Source organism: Cucurbita pepo, chromosome LG10 (genome assembly GCF_002806865.2).
Source record: "Cucurbita pepo subsp. pepo cultivar mu-cu-16 chromosome LG10, ASM280686v2, whole genome shotgun sequence".
Taxonomy (NCBI): Eukaryota; Viridiplantae; Streptophyta; class Magnoliopsida; order Cucurbitales; family Cucurbitaceae; genus Cucurbita; species Cucurbita pepo.
In genome coordinates this window covers 2,818,731-2,835,702 of record NC_036647.1, presented here as the reverse complement: position 1 = coordinate 2,835,702, position 16,972 = coordinate 2,818,731, and the positions used below count along the sequence as shown (strand labels likewise).

General features: G+C 38.0%; 4 protein-coding genes across 7 annotated transcripts; 3 read left to right on the top strand and 1 right to left on the bottom strand.

Annotated features, from left to right (window-relative positions):
* The first annotated feature begins 502 nt into the window (after positions 1–502).
* On the top strand, positions 503–4,711 carry LOC111804325 (peptidyl-prolyl cis-trans isomerase CYP65-like). Its single transcript, XM_023689085.1, has 11 exons — positions 503–758; positions 875–937; positions 1,045–1,148; positions 1,413–1,504; positions 1,609–1,698; positions 1,772–1,847; positions 1,946–2,319; positions 2,540–2,796; positions 2,880–3,168; positions 3,461–3,571; positions 3,682–4,711. Exons 1-11 carry the CDS (start codon positions 631–633, stop codon positions 3,883–3,885), a joined length of 1,788 nt encoding a protein of 595 aa, XP_023544853.1. The 5' UTR covers positions 503–630; the 3' UTR covers positions 3,886–4,711.
* A 1,823-nt stretch (positions 4,712–6,534) lies between these two features.
* LOC111803370 (protein SHORT-ROOT-like) lies at positions 6,535–8,987 on the top strand. Its single transcript, XM_023687735.1, has one exon. The coding sequence runs from the start codon at positions 7,356–7,358 to the stop codon at positions 8,808–8,810; it is 1,455 nt and encodes a 484-aa protein (XP_023543503.1). The 5' UTR covers positions 6,535–7,355; the 3' UTR covers positions 8,811–8,987.
* A 1,479-nt stretch (positions 8,988–10,466) lies between these two features.
* Positions 10,467–12,748, bottom strand: LOC111804340. 2 transcript variants are annotated; one of them, XM_023689102.1, is made up of 3 exons: positions 12,306–12,748; positions 11,772–12,034; positions 10,467–11,685 (listed from the first exon to the last, which is right to left on the bottom strand). In XM_023689102.1, exons 2-3 carry the CDS (start codon positions 11,856–11,858, stop codon positions 11,113–11,115), a joined length of 660 nt encoding a protein of 219 aa, XP_023544870.1. In that variant the 5' UTR covers positions 11,859–12,034; positions 12,306–12,748; the 3' UTR covers positions 10,467–11,112. The 2 variants fall into 2 exon arrangements, with proteins under 2 accessions (XP_023544870.1, XP_023544871.1); XM_023689103.1 differs by having other exon boundaries at positions 11,772–11,916.
* Positions 12,749–13,225: 477 nt separating this feature from the next.
* On the top strand, positions 13,226–16,710 carry LOC111803238 (BTB/POZ and TAZ domain-containing protein 4). 3 transcript variants are annotated; one of them, XM_023687557.1, is made up of 7 exons: positions 13,226–13,390; positions 14,051–14,339; positions 14,578–14,708; positions 15,352–15,658; positions 15,782–16,095; positions 16,203–16,354; positions 16,469–16,710. In XM_023687557.1, the coding sequence occupies exons 2-6, from the start codon at positions 14,076–14,078 to the stop codon at positions 16,336–16,338; spliced, it is 1,152 nt and encodes a 383-aa protein (XP_023543325.1). In that variant the 5' UTR covers positions 13,226–13,390; positions 14,051–14,075; the 3' UTR covers positions 16,339–16,354; positions 16,469–16,710. The 3 variants fall into 3 exon arrangements, with proteins under 3 accessions (XP_023543325.1, XP_023543324.1, XP_023543323.1); XM_023687556.1 differs by having other exon boundaries at positions 16,430–16,710; XM_023687555.1 differs by having other exon boundaries at positions 16,203–16,710.
* Positions 16,711–16,972: the final 262 nt, after the last annotated feature.

The window sequence follows — 16,972 nt, the reverse complement described above, 5'->3', positions numbered from 1 at the left end:
CTCATACCAACTAAGAGAGAGTATTTCTTAATTATAGACAGGATCATTTCCTAAATTATCTGAGACTTTCTGGTCGAACTTGAAATATTACTACTATGGACATGTTTAATTATTTTTCAAATTTAAATTAAAATTATTTAAAACTTTCAAATGATGAAGTACTAATTATTTTTCAAATTTAGGTTAAAATTATTTAAAACTTTCAAATTATGAAGAACTACCCATCTAGTTAAGGTTGGCTGAAAAATATATTTGAGATTCTAAATTATTAAAATAAAATATATTTTTTAATTCGGAAAAAAGAGATTATTTTGAATTATATTTCTCTTTAAATAAAACTATTAATAACTAAGCAAAATCTTTAAGCCAGAAAAAGAAAATCAAATGAGCCCTTGATAAATTGATATTTACTAATAATAATTAGATTAAACCAATTAAAATAATATATACTTAAAGAATTCAAACCGATATGTCGAGTTGATATTATAGGCCGCCGTGTTATGGACGACATGTCGGCAACAAAATCAGCTTCCGCAACCTCATCTGGATTTTGAATCGGTGTCGAAGCAGGAGCCCTAATTGCAGAGATTCGCCAGCTTCTGAGTACGAAGCTCGAAGTGGAAAAGGAAGATGGGGAAGAAACAGCACAGTAAAGACCGTTTGTTTATTACGAAAACCGAATGGGCCACTGAATGGGGTGGCGCCAAACCCAAGGACTCTCAAACCCCTTTCAAACGGCTTCCTTTCTATTGCTGCGCGTAATTCATCATTCCTCTCTAATCTCCACTACCGATCCTTCTTTTCCTGTACAGGATCGTTATTTACTTGTTGTTCATGCATCTCTCCTAAATTAACAGTTGCTGTTTAATGGCAGGCTTACATTTACACCCTTCGAGGACCCTGTATGTACCGCCGATGGCAGCGTCTTCGAGATAATGTAAGTTTTATAGGATTCACAGTAATTGGCTTTCTTGGTTTTCTTTTTTATTGTGCTAGTATAAGTAAATTCATTGTTCTTCAATTCAATTTGGAACTTGGATTCAGGAATATCATCCCTTATATTCGAAAGTATGGTAAAAATCCTGTTACTGGAGCTTCCCTAAAGCAGGAGGATCTAATTCCGCTGATTTTCCACAAGAATTCTGAAGGTTGGTATAGTTTTAAAACCTAATTATTTTGTTGCCTTGAGAAATCACATCATTGAATAATATTCCTGGTTATCAAATGTCATTACTCTGTCTGTGCTCTGGTATAGGATTTTGCCATTGGGATTAGAGTTGAATGATATGTTTTAAAGTTCAGTAGTTCTGTAATTCATAAAATATAAATGTTTCTGTTATTTAGAATTATATGCCTGGAAGATCACATTTTTTTGTTGTGGATAATGCTGCCGCATTCTCACTTTGATGTAGGTGAGTTCCAGTGCCCTGTACTAAACAAAGTTTTTACGGAGTTCACACACATAGTTGCTATAAAGACCACTGGAAATGTCTTCTGCTACGAGGTATGTCATATCATGTGGTACTCTCATTCTCAGCGATATTTTCTTGCTTCTTCTTGAAGTACTTGGAGCTTGATGCTTGGTTTTCTGACATTTCAACCTTATAGGCAGTTAAAGAATTAAATATCAAGACAAAAAACTGGAAGGAACTTCTCACTGATGAACCATTTAGTAGGCAAGACATTATAACCATTCAGGTAAAAGGGTTCCAGAGTTTGTCCATTTTCAACTGTTTCTAAACCTGATAATCAATTTTGTTTTTATTCGCAGAACCCTACTGCGCTTGATTGTAAGGTTCTTCTGGATTTTGATCATGTGAAGAATAGCCTGAAAGTTGATGATGAAGGTGAGCTATAGATCTTTTTCCTTTTTTTTTTGGGTGGGGGGTTAATCCCATCATGCCTCTGCACCTTGACTCTATTTATTAACTTCCATTTTCCCCAGAACTTCAGAAAATGAAATCAGATCCAACATATTTCATAAATGTGTCGGGCGACATCAAGCAGATGCTGCAGGAACTTGGAACCGAAAAAGGAAGGCAAACTGCACTTCATGGCGGAGGTGGTGGCAAGGCACAGAAAGAAAGGGAGGCTGCACTTGCTGCAATTTTAGCTGCTAGGTCACGCATTAAAGAGGACTCCAAGGAGAATGCAAAAGGAGAGGAGAAACCTACTCAGGCATTTAGTATTGTGGATGCTGCATCTGCCTCAGTACATGGTAGAAGTGCTGCTGCTGCGAAAGCTGCACCAAGTGAAAAAACTGCTGCTCGAATTGCGATGCACATGGCGGGTGAGAGGGCACCAGTGAATGCTAAGATGGTTAGTTATTAACAACTATTTATTTTTTACATCCATCCCTTCATAGTCATAATTCATTACATGCTTTTTCAATGAGGAAATTGAATCTTCTTATCCAATTATGTGATTAAATTAGAATTCAAGTACTTATATTGAAGAGAAGGCTAGTACTCTTGGTATACTGGTTTTTATAATATTTTTTGGCATCTAAATGATATATTAACATAAGTTGTTATTACAGGTAAAGAGTCGTTACACTACTGGTGCTACGTCCCGATCCTTCACATCTACAGCTTATGATCCTGTTACAAAGAACGAACATGAATATATCAAGGTTGAGAAAAATCCGAAGAAGAAAGGATACGTACAGTTGCATACAACACATGGAGATTTGAATATTGAACTGCATTGTGATATTACTCCGAGGGCATGTGAGAATTTCATCACGCTTTGTGAAAATGGCTACTACAATGGAGTTGCTTTTCATAGAAGTATTAGGTACGATGGTACTGCAGACTGCAGTTGAGTAATGATAATCTGATTATTTGGCGTATTTACATGTTGAAGATGTGATAATGTAGGAATTTCATGATTCAAGGTGGTGATCCAACTGGTACTGGGAGAGGAGGGGAATCTATATGGGGAAAGCCCTTCAACGATGAACTGAACTCTAAGTTGCTTCATTCTGGAAGGGGTGTTGTCAGTATGGCAAATAGTGGCCCCCACACTAATGGTTCCCAGTTCTTTATTCTTTACAAATCTGCTAATCACTTAAACTTCAAGCATACTGTATTTGGCGGTGTTGTTGGTGGGTTGACTGCTTTGGCAGCCATGGAAAAGGTTGCTGTTGATGACAATGATCGGCCTCTGGTCAGTTCTATATTAATCTTCGTAATTTTAAACCTTTCGCTTTTAGAGGTCCCATGATTTCCAGTACTCGCCCCTGTCGTTGGATGTGTTTATTATGAAGGATCCTCCAATTTAAAGTTAATTCAGTCAGTCATGTGTGTGTTTATGAGTGATGAGCATGTTAAGAAATACAACGATTGAGCATGTTAATTTGTTACTTTCCACTGTTTTGGACATTACTGTCCCCCTAGATATTTCAAAGTTACATCTTACCGTGATTAACCCAATACCCATTACATCCTATCTTGTGCAGGAGGAGATCAAGATAACAAGCGTCACAGTTTTTGTCAATCCATACTCAGAACCCGATGAAGAAGAGGAAGAAAAGCAAAAAGACGAGAAAAATGTGGAGGATGAGGAAAACGTTTGCCTCCACAACCCATTGACTTTTGCTTATACTATTTACATCTGCATTATTTGAGTAACTCTTTTGATGGGCTCAGCCTCAGATGAGTATCTTTGGTTTCATTTCAGGATAAGGTTGGATCGTGGTATAGTAATCCAGGCACCGGGGTAGCTGAATATGGAGCTGCTGGTGGTGGTGGTGGTGTAGGGAAATATTTAAAAGCAAGGAATGCCCAATCCAAATCCCCTGCTGTTGATGCTGGTGTAAGACAAACTACCTCAACCAAAAAAAGGACAGCTGCTGGAGAATTCAAAGACTTCTCTTCGTGGTAAGAGTTCCCATGTATGCAATAGATATAGGTCCTTTCAGCTAGCCCCCTAAGTCACTGGTTTCTTGTGGTGTTTAAATCATACGAGTCATTGAAAAGGGGGGGAGCGTGCAAAAGAAGGGGTGCATTTGACCCAGTTAGTATTGGAATGCATTACTGACGACAAAAGTTCATTTCACAAACTCTTTGAGTTGTTGATTATGCCCAAGAAGAACCCTCCACCTGCCCCAAAACCCAAAGGGAGAGAGAGAGAGAGAGAGGAAAGAAAAAAGAAAAAAGAAAGTGGGAAAAGCCGTATTCAGATATGAATCCTCTTTATCCGACAATGTGCTGTAAAAATGAATTGGCAGATGCAAGAACTGCTCTTCTTCCAATATTGTTTATTTCCTAAAGCTGATTCTGTTGTTCAATGTATGAGCCTGAAAGTAAAGAGGGATCTGCCAAAAAATGGCGTGTCTGCTGTGAGTTAGTGAAGGAGGGGCACCCAAAACTTCAACGATTAGTCATGTTTGGATGGATGGATGGATGGGTACATTTCCAAGTAGAGTTCTTCTACTTCCACTGTATGTATCTTACTTTGCTCATTTACTGTCGCTGATTGCTTTCAAGTATCAACCTTATCCCACTCATTTTGGTCCACACAGATAGAGCTATTTTGAAGTCACTTGTAGTAGTTTTTACTCTGTTCTTCGCCGTTGCCACCAGATACGACTATTCCTCACCTCAAATTATTCATGTTCAGTCTTCCTAATTTATTGATTGAGAGAATTAATTTCTATGTTTATGCATTTTTTTTTCATTCATTGAGAGAATTACATTTTTAGTCCTAAGTCGTCTTTTAATATAGTTTCTATTTGGCTCCATGTTTCAATATTTTACATTTTTACTCTTTAAGTTTCGAGTTTTGTTTCTGTTTGATCCATTAGTTTCAAAATATTACATTTTACACTTATTTTTTAATTTTACATTAATACTTACTTTCATCATTGGTGTTTCAATTTATTGATATTTTAAAATTAATTTTAATATCTACGGAATTAATGAAAACTACTTTAATTTTTAAAACTAATTTTTAAAAATTAACATAAACTAAATGGGTATTATTATACTGGAACCAAAAAGGCTGATTATTTTATTTTATTTTATTTTTTTTAAATTTAAGAGAAAAATACGTAACACACTGTTGGCTTCTATTGGGTTGTCGTTGGGACACCTTGATGAAATTTGCACTTTAATTTATTAAAGAAAGTATGAAATAGCTTTTGACTACAAAAATATTATAAAATTGAAGTTGTTAGATGAACACAACTCTCCACAATGGTATGATATTATCCACGTTAAGCATAAGCTCTCATGACTTTGCTTTGGGTTTCCCCAAAAGGCCTCGTACCAATGGAGTTAGCATTCCTCACTTATAAACCCATGATCATTCCCTAAATTAGTCGATGTGGGACTTCCATCATCCAACAGAAGTGACAGCGATGGTTTGTTAAACATATCAATTATATGTATTTTTAAGTTTAATTAGTTTCACGAATGGAGTAAGCAAAATGCTAATTAAGTGATAATAGCAATTAAGTATTAGTCAACGAATGACATTGTTTGCATAGACAATTAGTAGTCCTTAATCAATTTTATATTATGTATTATTGATGATTAAATTACAAAATGAAAGACCATTTCCAAAGATTGAAATGTTTTGAAGTGAGATTTGTTGATTTTGGTTTAATTATTTATAATGTGGACAATAATGTATTGGGTGACATCCAATCCATAAGCATTCCAAAATAATTTCAAGAAAGTAGTTGATTTTCTTACCTTACTTTTAATGTTTCTGTTGAGGTGCTGTAGTCCTTAATTTGGCTTAACTAATGCAATTGCATATTTTCCCATAAAACATTAATTATTTTTCCTCAACTCCCAAAGCTTTTTTACACCAATTCACTTTCTACTCATTATGCCTTGTTTGTATTAAAGTTGACATTTTTTTTTTTTAAATTTAAAATTTAAGATTGATTTATTGGTATTGTGTTAAGTTTTGGGAAAATGGGAAAACTTCCGAGAATAAAATATTCTTCATTTTTTTCTTAGATACATGCGATAATCATTATGGATCTAACAAGATAAGATGGAGGTCTCAATAATTCCACGATCTAATATTTTAATTATAAAATTAATTCTTTTAGATACTAAAAAGAAACTTATTAATTCTTTTAGATACTAAATAGAAACTTATTATCAAAACTTTAGAATTAAATGGAAGCAAAATCCAACACTTTTCATAGGTTAGGGACCAAATATGAAACAAAAATGAAATCTTTTAAGGATAAAAGGGGTTGGGGTTTTGAAAACTTTAAGATGAAAAGGTGGGATAGTTGAAAATCATGCGTAAACACGCTTTGGCTATTCTCTCTCGTCTCACATGCACCTTAATAAAAGCATCTACTTTATATAATGTATATATATATATATATATATATATAAGAAAAAAAAGTAGAAAAAATATTATATTGAAACACATAAAAGATTGAGTCGAAGTGAGGATTAAATTCAAGAAATATATGATGTAAAGAAAGATAAATGATGTGAAAAAAGAGATGGAAATGATGGGGTGTGGTGGACAACATAACATAATTTCTAAAAATGGAGTGTTCAACCAATCATTCATCCACACAACAACGACAACAACAACCATACATTCTCACATAGAATGAACCATTCACTCACACCAATCTCTAATACATTCATATCTACAAATGGAGATTCCAACATAAAAACAAAAATGTCCTATAACCTAAACAGAATGAAAGAGACCATTTTTGTAGGTAGATGAAGCACAGAATACTTGAACTAAAAAAGGGAAGAAGAAGAAGAAGTAGAAGAAGAAGAAGAAGAAGAAGAAGAAGAAGAATGGTTTATGGTATTTGGAGAAACAAGACTAAGATGGGAGAGCATTCCCTAGAAAGTGGGGGAAGGGAAGGGAAGGGAAGGCAGAGAAATGGGAGTGTGTGGGTTTGGTATATGTGGTATATGTCTATGATGATGGTGGTGGGCTTGATGATGGTGATGCACGCCGGCAGCTTTACCTTACCAAACTCCAAATGGCACGCCTGCTGCCTCCACTCACAAACCCAACTTGTAATAATAATATTAACTCCTTTCTCTCTTATTCTTCTTCCTTCTCAAAAACAATGAAAACAAAAGCTAATCCTTTTTCTCACACTTTATCATCTTTTTGTCAGCCAACAATTCCATTTCTCATCTCTTCTTTTCTACACACAATCCCAACAAATATGCTGAATATGGGTTTTTGATTTGAGATTAGCCCATAAAAAGAAGATCACCTCCCACGCCTTGCTTTGAGACATCACAGAACTTTGAACCCTTCCTCCCCCCTCATTCTTCTCTGTTTAACCAACTTGTTCTATGTCCAAAAAACTAGAGAGATTTCGAGTTTTTTGATGTGGGTCTTAAATGGATACCTTGTTTCGGCTTGTCAATCTCCAATCTGAGCAATCTTACAATTCCAGCAGGACCAATTCTAGCAGCTCTAGATCTTCCAGACAGAACCAATATCAGTACCATCAACAGGACGACGACCAAGAATGCTACAACCTTCTCATGGATGACGAAGATTTCTCATCCTCTAGTAATTCTAGACAATACTACAATCCATACCATCCACACCCACCTTCCACCGCCACTCCCACACCCATCGATCAATTCTCATACGTCTCCCCCTCTCCCGACATCAACTTCGAATTTTCCGGCAGGTGGGCTGTCGATATTCTCCTTGAGACGGCCAGGGCAATTTCTGAGAGGAACAGCGCCCGCGTTCACCAACTCATGTGGATGCTAAACGAACTTAGCTCCCCCTATGGGGATACGGATCAAAAGCTGGCTGCCTATTTCCTGCAGGCCTTGTTTAGCCGCATGACAGATTCCGGCGACCGTAATTATTGCGCTTTGGCCTCTGCCTCAGAGAAAACATGCTCATTCGATTCAACTAGGAAAGTGATGCTCAAGTTTCAGGAGGTTAGCCCCTGGACCACTTTTGGGCATGTTTCTTGCAATGGCGCATTAATTGAGGCCTTAGAAGGCGAATCGAAGCTACACATAATCGATATCAGTAGCACGTATTGCACTCAGTGGCCTACTTTGCTAGAAGCTCTCGCGACTCGTACGGACGACACGCCGCACCTTCGTCTCACCACGATCGTCACCACCAAGCCCGGTAATGGAACCGGAGTGTCTGCATCTCAAAAAGTAATGAAGGAAATAGGTACGAGAATGGAAAAGTTCGCTAGGCTTATGGGCGTACCTTTCAAATTCAATGCTCTGTACCATTCTGGTGACCTTTCGGAATTGGACTTCGCCAAATTAGATATCAAAGAAGACGAGGCACTTGCCATCAACTGCGTCGGAGCCTTACGTTCCATTACGGCGATTAACAACCGCCGAGATTTTTTGATTTCTTCTTTCCGCAGTTTACGGCCGCGGATAATCACAGTGATAGAAGAGGAAGCCGATCTCGACGTAGGCGTCGATGGGACTGAATTTCTGAGAGGTTTCCAAGAATGTTTGCGATGGTTTAGGGTTTACTTCGAGACATTGGACGAAAGTTTCACGAGGACGAGCAACGAGCGGTTGATGCTCGAGAGAGCTGCCGGTAGGGCAATCGTGGACCTGGTGGCTTGCTCTGCGGCCGACTCGGTTGAGAGACGGGAATCGGCTGTGAGGTGGGCTCAGCGGCTGCATGGAAACGGATTCAGTCCGGTGACGTTCAGCGACGAAGTATGCGACGACGTCAGAGCGCTGTTGAGGAGATACAAGGAAGGATGGGCAATGACACAGAACTCCGACGTCGCCGGAATATTCTTGACGTGGAAAGAGCAGCCGGTGGTGTGGGCCAGTGCATGGAGACCTTGACCAGAACTAGTTGGATCATGAAAATGGACCGGTTCGGTTCAATAACTTTTTGCACATGCCTGAAGGACGGGGGAGATTTCGGTACAAAACCGTGTTTGGAAAGAAAAAAAGAAAAAAAGGAAGATAAATTAAATTATCCGATCTGAGTGATTTTAATAGAATTGAGGCACATTTTAATTCTTGATTTCTCACTATTTCCCATTTATATGAACCTTTTTTCTTTCCATTATAGAAGCTCTTCGTGAATATGAATACAATGCACCATGCATAAAATATCGCTACAATAGGCTTTATATTTTATTTATTTTTATAAATATTTATTTTAGAGGATTATTCTTTCCTTCCATATATTACGTGAAAAAAAAAATTGACCAGATCAGGATAATAAAAGTTCATTTCCCTTCTAACAATTAAGATGTTTTTAATTGTATTCAAACCGGCAGCAGCTCATATGTGTGTGCATATAATATAGTTAAGTGGATTTGAAATCAAAGTCTCAAATTCAGGTTTGACTACCATTTTTATTTGGGTACTAAGGAAGTGCAATATTGTTGGACTGTATAGGAAAATGACCACTTTTATAGAAGAATCATTATTAAAAAGAAAAGGATCCCCACAATCGTCACATTAGGAAGAAAAGAGAGGTCCAAATTTAGTAGTGGAGTTAGTGGAGCGAGATTTTGTGATAAGATGATATCAGGAAGCAAAATGGCATTGAGAAGCAAGCAAGCTTAAATGATATTAAATTGAGGATTAAACAATCCAAATTGGAGGGTATGAAAAAGCAGGAGAAGGGTAAAAGAAGGCATTGGGTTTAGGGAACTTAGAGAGCCTGAGGAGGAGGCTTTGGAATCTTAGGACGGCCGGTGAGAGTTGAGTTGTCTTTAGGGGAATCTCTTGCAAAGGTGTTGGCCCATTAGTAGTGGCACAAATGGGTTGCAGTGGCCCTCATCCTGTCTTTCAATTCTCTTTCTCTAAATTTACGTATTTCTTTTGGTTGGAAACTTTTGAAAAAGTCTAGGATCTTTCGTATGGGAATTGACAGAGGAAGGGAGGAGGAGGGTGTTCTGGTCTGCTGTTCTTTATTTAAGCCATCAGTTTTCTTGCTTTTCCATTATGGCCCCCACTAAAGCAAAAAACCTCTTTTCCCAGTGACGCTGATGCTACTTTTGGCCCACAGAAGGTGGGAGGAGTGTTCGCTTTAAAATTACAAATTATGGAAGCAGAAACGTGAGTGCGTGTAAAACATGGGCTACGTTTATCATACCTGAGCTCACGTTCAAGTTTTCAACCACTTAGCCTTGTATGAAGAGCGAGCGAGAATAACCAGCCACACAAATTACATGCTAAGTTCTGTTTCATCGTTGACACTCCAAATCTTCGCTTCCCCCATCCCATCTTCTCTTCCAACACATTCTATAAAAGTTGATGTGGGCTGGTCCCTGTCGTGGTCTTAAGGCTGCGCCTTCCTTTAGACGGCCAATGGTTACTTTTCAGTTTTCACTTCATGGGACCGAACCAATAATCTTCTCCCCACGAAATTGAAAACTGGCTCTCCACCCACTTGAATAGTTTGTCGTCTGTCAAAGGCCACGAGTCTTCTCATGGACTGTGCAGGCTGTGCTTCCTTTTTGGCCCAATATCCTCACTACAATCTACTTGACCAATTTAAGGCTCTACTGATTTAGCCACTCTTGGCTTCACTATTAATGGGTAACTTTCTTATAGGAAAAATGAAAGATAAAGGAACATAATGTTTGTCTATTCAGTCACCATTGAAAGCTTACCAGTTTCGAAAATGTGGTACAACCATATAGGTTCAAGCAAAGTCTTTGCCTTATCTAATTCATGACGTCCCTCTCCATTACATTGTTCTGTTTCCCTCTCTACATGAGGATATCTACGTTGTAAAGAAGCCAACATCGTATTGCCCCCACTCTCTGTCCTCAGCACTGTATAGGCTTCGGCAAACAAACTGTAGAAGTCCGAGTACCAGCCCAAAATCCTTCTTCCCAAGCCAATTTCTGAACCAACCATAAAAACCACTCCAACTGCATCCAAGATGTGGTGATCTCTTTTTAGAAATGTGACAAACATCTTCAGAAATTTCTTAAAAATGGAGAACTCGTGTTCGTGGAAAGATCTGTCATCGTTGTTCTCCTCGGCAGAATCTTCCCTCATGTCCAAAAGTTCAATCTTTTAAACCATTGATAACCATGCGGGAAAATAGAATTTGGCCTGCTCAAACACTGAGCTTTGGTATATCAGTTCCAAAATTAATGTAGCAATGATAAGCAGATTTCTATAGTATCAATGCCATGGCTTCGAACATAACATCCAATGCATCACAAGCCTGGAAAAACTTATGGCCAGACCTCACTTCAGCTTGCTTTTCTATGTTTCCTGATAAACCACGACAATTAGTAATTAATTGCATGCACTCCTCAAGAAGACCCGTAAGACCATTAGGAGAGAACGAGGAAACAATGTTGAATAAAGAAGATCGAGCACGCCCAGATTCTGCTACAGAGACCAAGCATTTCAAGTTTTCAGCAGTGAACAAATCTTTGAGATCGATCTTGTAACATGGCTCTCTTGAAATGCAGCCGCCTAGGTATTTAGCTGAAAGAATTAAACCATCAATGTAATTTGCATCTAGCTCGGCAGAGGACGAAACCAAATTGATTAGTGCTCGAACAGGTTCCACAATGGACTTAAGAGATGCCCCTTCTGAAGCAGCAAATTCACAAAATCTTGCCTCTTCAATTGATACTTTGGTGGGAAAATACGAAGACATCAGCAATCTAGTAATTTTCTTACTAATAATGGGTTGGTCATGTGCATGAACAGTTAACAATACATCCAAACTAACCACCTGCAGAGAGATTTGGGGATACATTATGGATACAGCCCGCCTTTGCAGCATTTTTACTACAAAAATTAGTTATAGGATGCCCTGACCTTGTTAAACTGGAAATCACGAACATCCCTGATGAGGAGGAGGAGATCTGCTAGAGCTATCCTTACCGAAAGAGAATTGTCCAGCATCAAATGCCTCAACCTTCAACTGCTACAACTCTCACATCTGGACTTTCATCCATGAGAACTATTAAAAAGAACTGTCTATCAAACACTTTCAGCTCTTTTGTAGCATCTGGATTTTCAAGAGGAAATATATCCAAAAGTAGATGCAATGAATTTTGACAAACATTTGAATTTGCATCCTGGAAAGATATTTAGCAGGATGATAAGAGTCTCATACTAACTAAAGCTTAAATACTTTCATCCATAAGCAGTATCCCGAGCAAACTGTACATGAGTGCTTATAGAAGTGCGGTCTATTAACTTATTGTTATCAAAGATTCACGAGCAAGATTATACGCTCACGGAAAAAAAATGTATATGCCACAAACCGACGACCATTCTCGGTTTTCAAATACAAAGGAGCAATAACGCAACGAATTAGCAGAAGTTTCAAATCTTCAATACTCTCACCTTTAAAATCAAACAAAGAAAATGCCTCGCGAAGCATATAAACCTTGTGCACATCCACCTACTTCCTTTTGCGTCAACGATCGGGAGAGCAAGAAACGGAGTGACTGAGAGATCAGTGATTCTCGCCATGAATTATGATTTTTAGCGTGTGCTTTGATGACTTGAGACTTAGTTTTACAGCAGAGAAAACGAATTCGTCCGTCGAGGATTCAACAGAACGACGCAACTTCTTCTCCATAGCGAACAGACTACTACTTACTTTGCTTCGATATCCCTTTCTGCAACGGAGTTGAAGTTCTTCCTTCATCTTCAAACAGAATCATCGGAAACTGAAACTAACGCCAAAACTGCTAATTCCTTCCATCCGGCAATGGAGGAGAATCGCTTCGTTCTCTGTGCTTCAGAATTTGATGGCGTGAGCGGAGAATTCGACTCCGATCGGCGGTTGCGTGCTCTTCTTACCAATCGTCGGAGACGAACTTTTTCGCGCCCTTTTTTAAGTGATGGATCAGGATTAGGCCCAAGAACAACCGTTCCAACATCTGTACACTTGGCCCGGCCCAGTATCAAGATTACATCGATATTTAAACTTTTGATAATTAAGGGTTAATTATAATTTTTCTATAAAAAAAAAAAAAGAAAAAATATGAAATTATAGTGGCCGCTGAATTAGTTTGAAAAGGTAGGTGGGTATGACTCGAGACCTAAGCGCGTACATAGCTAACATAAAATGAAATTAAAGGATAAGAGAAAGTCCGACGTGGATCTGCATCAGCACACAACATTTCCACGTCATTTCCATTTCCGTTCTCATCCCCCAAGTCGCCACGTGTCGCAACGTCGATTTATTTTGTCCATTTTTCTTTTTCCATTCTCTAAATTTTATTAAATTCCATCTCTCCGGTTACCGCGTCCAAGATTTCCAGATCACCTATAAAAGGCTGTCCCTCTCTAAGCCTTAATTTCCCTCTGTTAATCCATCCGTCTCCCTGTCCACTCTCTGAATTTTCTGCGTACGGCTACCGGCGGACGCCATTTTCTTTATAATCAGTTTCTCGAAGCGTTTACGAACGTCAAATCGGAAGGTCAGCAATCTCTCTACCGTTTCATTACTCTCTATTGAAGTCTAGACGTTACTAGGAGAATAGATGAAACTGCTTTACATTCGGTTTCGAATTTTCAATCTGGGGATGCTAAATTTTCGGGATTAGGGATTTTTTTACTTTGTTTTTGTTCTAGTTTGCTTCCTGCTTTTTATGCCAAATGAAGATTTATTGGATTGTCTGAACAGGAGCAAAATAGAGATAGGCTTGTTCTTTTTTTGTTTCCCATTTGCTTTAATCCTCCTGAATCCGAAGGATGGACTAGCTTTTCGTCATTTTCGGAGTCATATCGAGTATCCTTTTTTGATCCTTCTTCATGTTTTCAATTTTCTAGGATATATATATATATATATATTCATTTTTAAGAATACTAGATTGAAAGAACCAGGAGATTATCTTTTATCTAGTCGAAGCGTGACTGTTTTGATTCTTTGGTAAAAATTTGGGCATCCAAAGGAGTTATTTCAGTGTCAATCCAACTAAATTATTTAGCGGGTTGGGATTTTTGTTCGAATTTGTTTTTAATTTGACTGTATCACTTTTTGGTTGGCACCATCTTGAACTCCTGGGAATTTCTATGATGCTCGTTTACCGACAGTTGAACATGTCTTGATTATTCTATTTAATTTTGCTAACTCACAGGTTTGGAGTTTTTGAAAGTAAATTAATGGAGAATACAGAAAATATTTGCTTGGATTTAATCCCAGCCAAGGCAAATACCATCCCACTGCCACCTCCATTGCCCAAATCTGCAATCAGTAGTCATCTGCAGAAGGGTTGGGTCTCAAGTGAATCCTTAGAAAGAGGATACAGCTGCGTCTCCACTGCAACAAGAGACCTCTGGGACGGCCTCTTTGACGAAGCTTATGGAGCAGATGTTTCTATTCATACGGATCATGGTGGCATTGTGTATGCACATGCCTATATCCTCGTAAGTTATTTTAATCCCACCATTTCGTTCATAACCTAAAAGAAGTTTCCTGCAATTTTAATATCTCATTCAATGGAAACTTTGCTAAAAGATGTGCTGGTTAAAAGATAAATCCATTTCTATTAAGAAGAAAACTTGTCAAATTTTGCATTTTCTAACTGAAAAATATGAAGGTTATTGCCATGCTACATCCTAGTTCAATTAGTGATTCGGTTATCTTCCTGTAATTTTCTTGCAGGGCATGGCTTCTCCTGTGATAAAAGGCATATTAAAGCAATCAAAAAAGTCTGGTAGGAAGCGATCGATTTCGATCCGTGGAGTTCCACCTGATGCCGTTAAAGTATTCGTTAGATACCTGTACTCTTGCAGGTAAATGCTTTTCTTTTAGTGTTTTGTGATATGATCATTCATATAGATAATAGATTTCAGGCTTCAAATCCTTTTCTATTCAGACTTACAGAAATAAAACTTCGGATAATATTGATTTTGCAAATAATATACCTGCCAGTTCAATGCTTTTCTTGTACTGTTTAGTGATTTGATCATTGATTTCAGACTTCAAAACCTTCTAATCAGACTTCAAGAAATAAAATTTTGGATTGCAGTGATTCTGCCAATAATATCCCGGAAGGTTTTTCTATGGATATCTAACCATTTAAGACATTTTTAATTCAAACATAAGATATATCCATTTTCCAATTGTTTACTATGAGAAGAAGCATGTTATTGTAGGAAGAAAATATGAGTTTACTGGTTTAGTTTTGTTAGTTAATTAATTTAGTTAAATCGTTAGTTTTCGCTAATTGACTTGCCATTGGAATTTTCATGATCTTTGTGTGCCCACATTTAATTATGACAATAATAGGGACATTTTGAAACTTATCATGAATGGAACTATGAGTTTTTTCTCCCCACTGGAAGTTGGATGTCATCTACCAAAATCCTGTGTGTCACATCTTAGGACATACGAATTTGGTTGTGTTTTCTGATTTATTACAACATTTTATTTTAGATACGAGAAAGAACAAATGGAGGAATTTGTATTGCCCCTGCTGGTGCTGTCACATGTATATGTGGTTCCTCAGTTGAAGAAAGAGTGTGAGAGGCAACTGGGTCGTGATTTGCTGACACTTGAAAATGTAGTAGACGTTTTTCAACTTGCATTGCTGTGTGATGCTCCCCGTCTCAGCCTTCTTTGCCACCGTATGATCCTAAAAAACTTCAAAGCTGTTTCTTCCACCGACTCGTGGCAAGCAATGCAGCAAAGCCACCCAGTACTCGAAAAGGAACTTCTTGGATCAGTGATCGACGAAGACAATGTAACACATCTCTCTTTCTCTCTGTGTTCTTTTCTCCTCAAATCAAATGGTGTCTTGACTCCGTAAAGAGCTTAGTCTCTGGCTGGCCTTTCTCTAAACTGATCTTTCAAATTTTACTTTCAGAGGCAAAAGAAAAGAGTGAAGAGAATGAACGAAAGGAAGGTCTATTTGGAACTATTTGAGGCAATGGAGGCTCTTGTTCATATATGTAGAGATGGTTGTCGCACAATCGGCCCACACAACAAAGACTTCAAGGCGAACCAGCCGCCATGTAAATATGCAGCCTGCAAGGGGCTGGAATTGCTTATCCGCCACTTTGCTGGCTGCAAATTAAGAGCCCCTGGTGGCTGTACCCAGTGCAAGAGAATGTGGCAACTCTTGGAATTGCACTCTCATCTTTGTGCAGATTCTGATCTCTGTAGAGTCCCTTTGTGCAGGTAATTTATCACAATCCGTCTCCTTTTTTCCATTCTCCTTTGCCTTCAGCTCTTGTTAATCATGAATCAATTCGAATTCAACTTACGAGAATGTTCCGCGATTTCAGGAATTTCAAGGACAGGACTAGGAAACAGGGCAGGAAAGATGAAATAAAATGGAAACTGTTAGTAAAAAAGATTCTGAGGACAAAGGGAGTAGCAAGAGCACCATTCTTTTTGACGATAGATACCATATACGTATGAGGGCGAAACAAAACTCGTATGTTTTTGTATAATCAAATTCAATCTGTAAATTTTTTTTATTCAACAGCATCATTCTTTGTGTACATTACAGATCAAGAAATGAAATCAAAATTTACTTCGTACTGTTTAGAGACCAAAAGGCGTTCTAAAACTAGCCAAGTTGGTGTGAAATGCTACGAACCCAACTGGAGCCCAACTTTGGAAATGGGTTCCATTTTAGTTGAAGCCACAAACAGGAAGACAGATGAATGGGCCATGTAAGTTGGTTTTAAAAACAACATTTTTTAAAAAGGAATGAACAATGAGGGAATTGGCAATAATTATTAAACAGCAAAGCGAAAGGGGAAGAGGGCATGATGGAAAGTTGAAAAAGAAGGGAGTGAGAAGGAAGAGAACAGCGAAGAGACGCATGTTTTGTAATTTTGTGTTTTGTTGTTTATAAATTATAATTAAATGCCCATCCAATCCAATTCAATCCACACATCTTTTTTTTTTTTTTTTTTTTTTTTTTTTTTTTTTTTTTTTTTNTATTTTACACCCACACCCACACCCACACCCACACACACTCTCTACCTTAACCTTATTTCATTTCTTAATTCTACTAAATTTAAACTATATAACTTAGTCGGAGTTG

Bases quoted from the DNA above. Each gene is read 5' to 3' on its own strand.
- LOC111804325 (XM_023689085.1), top strand. From the start codon at position 631: ATGGGGAAGAAACAGCACAGTAAAGACCGTTTGTTTATTACGAAAACC. The intron at 1,149-1,412 runs GTTGGTATAGTT...ACTTTGATGTAG, and splicing joins TTTCCACAAGAATTCTGAAG to GTGAGTTCCAGTGCCCTGTA. The intron at 1,848-1,945 runs GTGAGCTATAGA...CATTTTCCCCAG, and splicing joins CCTGAAAGTTGATGATGAAG to AACTTCAGAAAATGAAATCA.
- LOC111803370 (XM_023687735.1), top strand. From the start codon at position 7,356: ATGGATACCTTGTTTCGGCTTGTCAATCTCCAATCTGAGCAATCTTAC.
- LOC111804340 (XM_023689102.1), bottom strand. From the start codon at position 11,858: ATGCTGGACAATTCTCTTTCGGTAAGGATAGCTCTAGCAGATCTCCTC. The intron at 11,686-11,771 runs GTCAGGGCATCC...ATCTCTCTGCAG, and splicing joins GTGATTTCCAGTTTAACAAG to GTGGTTAGTTTGGATGTATT.
- LOC111803238 (XM_023687557.1), top strand. From the start codon at position 14,076: ATGGAGAATACAGAAAATATTTGCTTGGATTTAATCCCAGCCAAGGCA. The intron at 15,659-15,781 runs GTAACACATCTC...TTTTACTTTCAG, and splicing joins CAGTGATCGACGAAGACAAT to AGGCAAAAGAAAAGAGTGAA. The intron at 16,096-16,202 runs GTAATTTATCAC...CCGCGATTTCAG, and splicing joins TGTAGAGTCCCTTTGTGCAG to GAATTTCAAGGACAGGACTA.